This window comes from Anarrhichthys ocellatus, unplaced genomic scaffold (assembly GCF_004355925.1).
Source record: "Anarrhichthys ocellatus isolate YVR2014 unplaced genomic scaffold, GSC_Weel_1.0 scaffold52, whole genome shotgun sequence".
NCBI classification, from domain to species: Eukaryota; Metazoa; Chordata; class Actinopteri; order Perciformes; family Anarhichadidae; genus Anarrhichthys; species Anarrhichthys ocellatus.
This window is the reverse complement of record NW_022280082.1, coordinates 529,947-539,419: the sequence shown is the minus strand read 5'-3', so window position 1 is coordinate 539,419 and position 9,473 is coordinate 529,947. Positions and strand designations below refer to the sequence as shown.

Sequence of the window (9,473 nt, the reverse complement as noted above, 5' to 3'; positions counted from 1 at the left end):
GTGTGTGTGTGTGTGTGTGTGTGTGTGTGTGTGTGTGTGTGTGTGTGCGTGTGTGTGTGTGTGTGCGTGTGTGTGTGTGTCAGGTCGAGCAGCACCAGGTGCAGCAGCAGCCTCTGATCTCAGCCTGTGAACCTCCTTATCAGTAAGCCAGTGGTGGATAGTTTCTCTCTCTCTCTCTCTCTCTCTCATATCTTTCTCTGAGACAGATAGCATCTAGCTGAAACACCCTCAACCAAAGAGAGGAAGTTATTGTCGCACACACACAAACCTCTCAGCTTCCCTTAAAGTTTCAAGGAAATTATGTTTTCCCTCTTCCCTCTCCTCGCCCCCTGCCTCATCAAGATGCAGTACTACACACAACTTCTGAAGATAAGAAAAGGCGGAGGCCAAACTGTCTTTTAGCATGCAGATACGGCTCTTCATTCAGTTGTACTTCAATGCAAATGCTGCCCTATATTTCCCCTCCTGCAGCCCTGAATCACTCATTCTCCTCATAGTTTTTGCTAAATTTTTCCCCATCCTTTCCTTCTTTCTCTTGTAAACATGTTTATTGATTGTCCTTTTTCTTTCATTTCGTCCTCTTCCTCTCTCTTCTTGTATAAACCATGTAATCCCGTGTTGTGGGTAATGCAAGATGTTACAAAGTAACTCAAGAAGTGAGTAGATGAACTGTATGCATCTCCTCAACATTTTGGTTTTAACTTCAGAAGGCTTTAATCACAGTGTTTCTTACTCCTGCTTGCTGGTCATCACCCACAATGCTTCTGCATGAGCTGTCATAAGAGTAAATTATGACTCCTACATAATTGCTGAGTGGTTACACCTGATAACATCGTCCCGACCGATGGTGTAATCATGGAAGAGTGGCACCCACCCTCTCCCTCAGGTAAACACTGTTCGCTCTATCAGCACTTTTGCCATCGTTTGCACTGTTAGCTGCGAGCCACCTTTTTAACAAAAGGAATAGGTGTTTCCGTGACGCCGGCCGGTGTTTCCGTGACGCTGGCCGGTGTTTGTTCGCCGGCCGGCGGATTGATTTGTCATGCTTGGCAATTTTATGTGACTGGCTCTTGTCATTGTGTTAATTACATTTATTCTGACTTGTCCGTTAATGACGAAGCATCATCGCGGGGTTATTTTGGTTTTTTGTTATTGTTCCGGGTTCAAAATGTCACACATCCCGTTGTCTGTTACGTGAGCGCAGTCCATCGAAAACATTATATTTCCAAATGCACTAGTATTATTCAAACGTATTGTTCGGTTCGTAAGCCTCGTACCAAACGGTTTAATACGAATACGTGTATTATTACACCAATAGAAAGAAATAACCGTAGCTCAGTAGGACAGCACAGAAGGCCCAGGTATAAAATGCACGGCCCGCCACTGCTTGAACACCAGAGATACGGAAAAGATAACTTCCACAATATAATTTGTTCCAGAAAATGTACAACACTTTGGTGTTATGGTGAAACTGCGATATAAAATGTGATATACAGTGCTATATTTTTATGTACATTTTTATCCATTTGAATATTTTATTGTTTTTAATCTAAGAAGGCCAAGCGCGTAGTCGCTGTGAGGGACGGGGGATCAGGTCCCCTCAATATATGTAATTATCAGTGAGAAAGCCAATCTTCTCTCCTCAATATTTAGTGTTAAAATAACTCCAAAATAGTGGATGGTCACTGAACTCCCCCTGCTTAATTTTAGTTTACATGTAAACCACCAACAGTGAACACAAAAGCTGTGAACGCAGCTCTTGGGCGCAACATTTCCTGTATCAACTGCACGCCACAGGTCTACAAGGGGCACCATATGCACACGTGAGAAAAATAAAGCACATTAAAACACTGAATCTCATCTGAGAATCTCTGGTGGGAGTCTCTGCGATGTAAACTGATCATTTGAAATTCTAAATGCCTTTAAAGCCGATGACTCATCTTCACACTCCAGACTCCAGTCTTTCCAGACACAGAGGAAAAGGAAGATACATTAAATCACAAATAAGAGTTTCAGAGTAAATGAAAGACTCTGGACATTTTGTAATTGTATAAACGGGATGTATAGGTACTGCTTTGGTAAGTGTTTTAACCGTCGTGCCAGCAAAGCTTATTTGAATAGACCTTAATACGGAGAAGCAGAAAGACAGAGAGAGATGAAAGGGAGATAAGGAGAGGTATAAAAAAAAGTGCCAAGGAAAATAAGAGTCAAGGAGGGTTAACAAACAGTAGAAGAAGAAAAAAAAACAAGGAAAACAAAGAAATGCAAATAATAAAAGATCAAGAAGTCATGTGAGCGACTCAAAGAGAAGAAAAGAAAAATTGGCAATAGAAGAAGAACCCTCTGATGGAATACAGAAACAGAGACACAGGAGGACTAATAGAAAAAGCAGAAGCAGAGAGGGACCATGGAGTACATAAAGAAACAGTTAGAGCCCACAGGGACTCGGGGTGGCTTTGTGGCCCTCCAAAATGGCCTGCGGCCAGTGCGGTGATATAACGGTGCCATTAACTATACAGGCCATTAGTTTGGTTGGCTGGAGTGACAGTGGGAGGCTAGCCTGACAGCACACAAATAGCATCCACGCAAGATGGAGGGAGAGCAGAGATCAATCAGAGAGATGGGAGTGGGCAAGGGTGGACAACAAAGACAGAGAAGGTGTGTGTGTGTGTGTGTGTGGGAGGGGGATCAGTCAGCGGTCAGGAGAGGAGGAAGAGGAGAAGGGGTCTGGGGGCCTAAAGGGCAACATGTGGAATGTTACGCTTTAAAGGCTTGAGGAGATTTGGCAAGGTGAGTGTGTGAGTGTGTGTGTGTGTGTGTGCGTGTGTGTGTACATGTGTGTATCGGTCTGAACATGCATTAATCATCTGATTAAGCACTTTTGACCTCAACCACTGCACACCAATGACACTGCATACATCACTCCGGCCTCGACTGCCTCTCACATCTCCCCGACCTTCAGCCAAACATCTTTCATGTCGTCCACACTCCGTGTCCGTATGCTGATAACACATCATTCGCTTCAGTGAATCCTGCAAGCCTCTCTGTGTCTGTGTAGGCGACCGAAAACAGCTGAGACTGATCTTTGTTACCAATACTGGGAAGAAGCAGCAATAATCATAAATAAAAGCAATGACAAAAAACCTTTTATGTTCACTACACAAGTTACGTAGTGCCCCGCCTCCCCCTCATGTCAAAGCGGATGTTAATGTTTACAACTTGAATGAGAGGATGAAGCGGAACAATCCTGGTCACGAAAAGAGAATTTAACACCATGAGGGTGAATTGCGGGAACAGCAACCAGGTAAACGTGTGCTCTCTCAGTAACGTGAAGTTGACGTGCCACCTTGCGTCTCTTTAGTCCGTCTGTCTTGCTAACTTCCTAGCTTCCTGCCTGATGGGACTAAAGCAAACAGTCAGTCCGTTTGGGGCGGGGTCCCGAATGATGCAGGAGGCCTTTTTCCTGCACGTGCTGGTGTAAACCATCTGCTGCAGTGACTCTCTGTCTACAGCAGAGCAGTTACCGTACCCTACGGTGATGCAGGAAGTGAGGATGCTCTCCACCACACACCTGTTGAAGGAGGTGGGGACTGAGGTGCCAAGACCAGCCTTTCCGCAGAAAGTACAGGTGTTGGTGGGCCTTCTGAAATATGCTGATTGTGCTGATGCTCTGGGTGAGGTTAGCTGAGACAGCTGCTCCTCCAATGTGGAGGAGAGGGGGAGTGGTGCCAGTCTTCCTAAAGTCCACTATCATCATTTTGTTTTTTACATAGATTTTTACACTTCCTGTCTGTACTGAGACTCCTAGCTGTGAGTGATGAGTCCCACTAATGGCGTCTAGCATAACTCAGCTGTGAATCAGAAACCATTTCTGAGTGTAATCTGTCACTAAATGTTCTTTTTTTTTTTTGGTCATTAAGGGTTTTAAAGAACTTCAAAGAGGCCCGCGAGGGATTTTGCGAACAGTATCTGTAAAATACATATTGTGTGCTCGGCTGTCCTCCACCCTACCCGACCCCCGTCCTCCCTCCCCTCATTTATCCCTCTACAGTCCTTATGGTCCCATCCTTGCCTGTACTTTCCCCCCCTCTTCTTCCCTCCTCCTCTCATGCCGACCACAGACCCACACTGACAATTACAAGGCAAGTCGTACGCTTGTGCTGAAAGCAGACACTTTCAACTGTGTACAGCAGCATGTGTTTGAGGGGATAAAGACAGGGTGGGGGTGGGGGTGAAGGGTGGCATTTACAGGAAACAAACCCCCTCGCTAAACTCCTCCCACAACTGTCCATCTATCTGTCACATGACTACCTTGCTGTTATAGTGATTTGATTTTTACAAGGGTCAAGACGGGAAATGCGGGTGTGTCCATTCACAAGACAAATTCGATTGGTTCTAAGTGTGTGTGGAGGAGTCAAACTGAGAGGGAAATCACTGCAACCTGCAGAGGAGGCCATTTCTACCTGGCCCAGAAAATTCTGCGGTACAATCCTTTTACACTCCACTGCTTTTGCTGCAGTGCCCTGTATTATGTGCCCATCCCTCTATCCCTCCATCTTTCTTACTCTCCTCCTCCCCTCCGACTCCCACCCCACCACCGCACACTTAAACTGCAACTGAGCTGATCCTTATCCACTGTCTCTCCAGCCAGTGCTTCAGGCTAAAGGGTGGGAAGTCAAGCTTATTTATGAAGGGATGCATCAGACACACGTGTACACACAGAATCACTCATAATCTGTGTCCAAATGCAGAACCATCACATGAATATGAAACAAGGAGAACGATACAAAGACCGGCTTTGTTGTTACTGTTATTTCCCTAAGTTAATCTGTAGATGTGTATCAAGATACAGGCTATTATCTTGTCCTCTGCAGGGTATTATAGCAAGCCTTGTTGCATGAGAGAAGGAGTGCATGAGTGTGTCTTTGCCCTGTAACCTCTAGAATAATATGGACTCACTTATCAGTTGAGACGCCGCGCACAACAGACTTCCACAATTAGATCACGCGCACACAATCATTCACTTAGGATGGCTTCAGTGACAGGGTTAGACGAAAGGGTGGTGAGATTAGAGGAGGAAGATGAAGCAGGGAATGGTGAGAGAATGGCAGGTGAAGGGAGAGGAGACGTAAAACACAAACCTGTGAGTCTTTAAAAACTAAGAAACAATTAATTGGCTTGTAAAAAGGTATCAAAGCCTGCGCTTGCATTCACAGAAGAGCCATGAGCAGCGAGTGCAGCCCAGCGAGCATTTTACTGCCTCTGTGTCAGTGACAAGAAAGCAGTTAGAGTAGCATTGTGCAGAGCCGTAAACACACTGCGGGCCCACGGGGAATCGATACGACGCCTTGGAGCATGGGATTACACCGCTGCGATTCCCTCTCTTTTTTTTTTTACTTTGCACCCCCTGCACTCTCCTCTCGCCACGCTACCCTCTCATCCCGCCTCTCCTCTCTCAGGCTAACCGGGCTTACCTGACAGTCTCGCCAATTATCGCATTCCTTTTTATTGTTGCCCACCACAGATGCAGCCCGACACACAGATCCAATTTCTCCTCCCAAAGAGAGGGCCTTTAGTGGGTACACAAGCATCCAGCCAAAATGAAACCAGGGGAGGCAATGGTTTGTACTATTGAGGGTGAAAAATGATATTGTCTCATAGCTGCCTGTTCCTCTAATAACAGCCATTAACACTGGAGGGGGAGGAGAGACAGGTGAGCTGACACTCAAAGGCACCAACAAGTGCACATCCAGTTTGGGGCAGTAAGAGGTGATGGTGTGACCAACGGAAAACATTTCAAAGAAAAGAGTGCATGAGTGTTTGTGTGTGTGTTTGTGTGTGTGGCTACGTTACTCACGTTCCTCTTCTTTGGGGTCCAGCTGTGTGACACTGATGGAGAGGCGGTCCACGCGCTCTTGTAGGGAGTTGACCCGGAAAGAGAAGGTGTGGGCCTCGTTGAACAGCTCTCCAAACAGGTCTTCTGCATATTTGCCTGCATGCACGCACACACAAGCAGAATTTTAGTTTTTTATGGATTTCATGCTCATGAAGTACTCAACAAAAAGCCATTAACATTTTTTTATGCAGCGATAATGCGAAAAACGATCTTTTAATTAAATTTCTTCAAAGTGTAATTTCTCACTTTTCACCAGCCGTTAGTTGTGTTTTACATCGGCTGTCTCTGGGGGACTTGTAGTCTATAATTCTGAGGTCCTTTTTGTTTTCAAAAGGTTGACTGCAGTGCTTTGTCAGACAAAGAGAAAACTAGGAAGTGCTGCTGTTCTTTGTAAAGCATCATAGCTTAAAGATGTGTGATTACAGATATTAAAAGATGAAGAAACGCTGTGTTAGTGGTGACGAGAAGTCCTTTGGGAACCTAACGTTGGAGGCTGACTGCTCCAATGTTAGACAGCTGCGTGAAGATTAAATTAAAGAGGAAAACTGTTACTTTAACTATTCAGACAGGCACGACGCTGGACAGACACGAGTCAGGGCAGCATGACTCGTGTCTGTTGGCTGCTGCAATGCTTTCAGCTCTGTTGCTGGCTGTCAGTGAAGTCTGCTCAACTACTTTTGAACCAGATGCTGGTACAAGCGTCTCTACTGCTGCCCGGCGTGATTGATTCCTCAGCTGACACCGCTGTCCGCAGCGCGGCAGGAGAAACGCTCCGTGGTGTGCTAGGATTTTACAACTGAACGACCAGGACTCACAATCGGATGTTTTCACATCACAGGTGACGAACAGCTTAAGTGTCTTACAGTTAAAACATGAGATTAATGATATAATGTAGCGGTTAAGTGCGGGGGGGAAAGTGATCTGCAGAGGGGCTGAACTGATACGAACAAAGAAATATTTGTAGGTACTGTGTTCTGAAGAATAGACATCACTAATAATGTTGAGTGTTTAAAAATATATATGAAAAAGAAAAAGCATGAACCAATGAACCACAAGCACATGACAAATTACTGTAAGACCCCCCTCTGAGTCGACTGAAAATCAGCCCTGAGTTTCATCATAAACTTACTAGCGAAAATATGCAATTGTGAAAACTGATCTTGGATGTGAAGGATTATCAAATGTGTCAGTTAGTTTTCTGAATATTGTAATGCCTGCTATGTACTGTCCAGGAAATCAAAACTGACAAGTAGGCATTAGCTGACTGAGTACCTAATCGACTTACATGGAGCCGAGGTGCGTGAACAGTATGTGTGTCCATTGAAATAGCTGTATGAGAGAATGAATGAGTTTCTGTGTGTGTGTGTGTGTGTGTGTCTGTGCCACTGACTGAGGCTGCTGAGCTGGCGTATGACGTTGGCCAAGGAGATGTTAGTCACACACTCCAGCTCATTCTTGATGTTCCTTGGCAGCACCGTGTGGCACAGGTGCCTCGGCTCGATGGTGCGCTTCACCAGCGGCATCCTTCTGCTGCGACACCACTACCTGCAGGAGTCGGGTGGAGAGGGACAGGACAGAGGGAGGGGGGGGCGGGGGTATGAAGGAATAGAGGACACAACTTAGTTAGTATGACTATTGTTGTTATAACTTGTGATTTAGCTTTTTACAACAATAGAAGACACTCGTTGCTTTGCTCAGACAGCACCAGAATCGAGTTTCAGGGTATAAAGGGCGTGTGGAGAGGGAATATATTCACCAGGATCCCGAAGAAATAGAAAATGCAACAGAATAGCAGCCATGTCGCCTCAGCTGTGTCTTTTCCTCTTCATCATGCATAGCCAATATAACAAACCTCATCACTTTGTCTGCCCACTCGCTCACCCATGCTAATGGCATAAAGGGCTGCAGTGCTGTTCTGCTTAGGCCCAATTCTCCTCCATTCACGCCAAAACAAGGACGACTTTCCAAAACCACAGAAGATACAGAGGCTGAAGTGATCATCAACAAATACGACAAATAACACCTTGTCTCTCTGCTGCGATGATATAATTAGAGCAAGTGTGTGGAGTGATTTAGAGATCAGGTGGACTGACTGATTGACAGTGATAAGGCCTCGTTAAAGCACTGATTCAACATTCATTGACGTGTGGTACTTTTAATATCCCGCTGTATTCTTAGCGGCGTTGCCGTCACCGAGGGATGAGCATGATTATTGACCGTATCCATAAAAATGTAGGGCAAGGAAGGCTATTCTAGGAAGTGGCCCAGCTATGGATGTTTAGAGGGGAGAGAGAGGGAGCCCAGTAAAAAGGCTTTGTTGAGGTGATTCATCTAGGAAGCGTCTTAAATGGGGGCAAAAATGCCCAAAAAAGGAGAGAATGAGAACCTGCACTCCTGAAAGCCGTTGTTTAAGTTGTTTGAATAAGAATGTGCGGCCGATGTTACAAACCCAAACACGGTGTCAAATTTCTCCCCACTTCTTAAATAATAAGATGTCGTCTCTGCTCTTTCGAGATCTTTATTTTTAAATTTCCTCCCACAGTTACTCCTTCACCCACACACACTCACACACTTACACATTTTCTCCTGATTGGGTACCTATTGACCCAGTGTGCGCTGACATTTTCTACAGCCTCCAGAAGTTTTAGTAATGAAGGGCTAACTCTAACACTCGCCACGGTGGAGGTGCAAACTCAGTTTTTAAGGTGTTAACCTTTAACAAACAGGCCCAACACTACTCAATGTAACATCTACTGTACGTTCAGGGGGGTCGTCTTGAAAACACAGGCTCGGTCTAGCATTCTGGCATTCTGGCAAATGTCAAATGGGGCGTCCCTACCTAAAATGCAAGGCAGGTGGCACCGATTATTGTTACGGAGCTAGCCAGTCAGCAGCAGCACTGCCAATGCGATGACTAAAACCTCCTATTTGTGGTTGAGAGCGGTGTATTTTGTTAATGTGCTGTTGGCTTTAATTGAGTGTAACTGAGCTGTAAATCCTGAGATACAGGTGAATTTATTTCTAGTAATTCTGCTTTTGGCTTTGAGTGTTCCTGAATTGTAAATCCTGTGGCGATGAATGTGAATGTTTGGCTTCGTTCATAAGCTGTTGGCGTTAATTGTGCGTACGTGAATTCCATTTTTGGGGTTTCCGTGAGAAATATTCGAGGATATTTGAAGATTTGCGGGGGGGGGGGACGACACAACACCAACTGTCATATTTTCCTTAAACCTGCGGTCATTATTTACTTATGTTATTATTATATTACTTATACTCATATCATTAACTATTATTTACTTTGCTATCATCGTCTAATGGGAGATGAGGACAAAAGTTTGACTTCAAGGATTTCCCTTTTCATTATCACAGCAAATAAATTGCAGCAATAGCTCTTGAAAACTAATTTGCTCACAGGCCCATAAACAAATGAATGAATAGACTGCAGTCTAAACAAATGTAGAAAATAAAAGACCTGTTGATCTGTTTATCGATCTGCCCTTCTCCATTTCAATACCCGGGAGAGTGTCTTTCACACACACACACACACACACACACACACACACACACACACACACAC

General features: G+C 44.9%; 1 protein-coding gene across 6 annotated transcripts in view; it reads right to left on the bottom strand.

Moving 5' to 3' along the window:
* The window catches only part of wasf1 (WASP family member 1), a 51,627-nt gene that overhangs the window by 23,147 nt on the left and 19,007 nt on the right, over positions 1-9,473 (bottom strand). For all 6 annotated transcript variants that reach the window (XM_031870269.1, XM_031870268.1, XM_031870274.1 and 3 more), the window contains exons 2-3: positions 7,287-7,441; positions 5,858-5,992 (exon numbers count right to left, since the gene is read on the bottom strand). In XM_031870269.1, coding sequence (XP_031726129.1) covers positions 5,858-5,992; positions 7,287-7,419 — 268 coding nt within the window. In that variant the 5' untranslated portion in view covers positions 7,420-7,441. The remainder of the gene's footprint in view (positions 1-5,857; positions 5,993-7,286; positions 7,442-9,473) is intronic.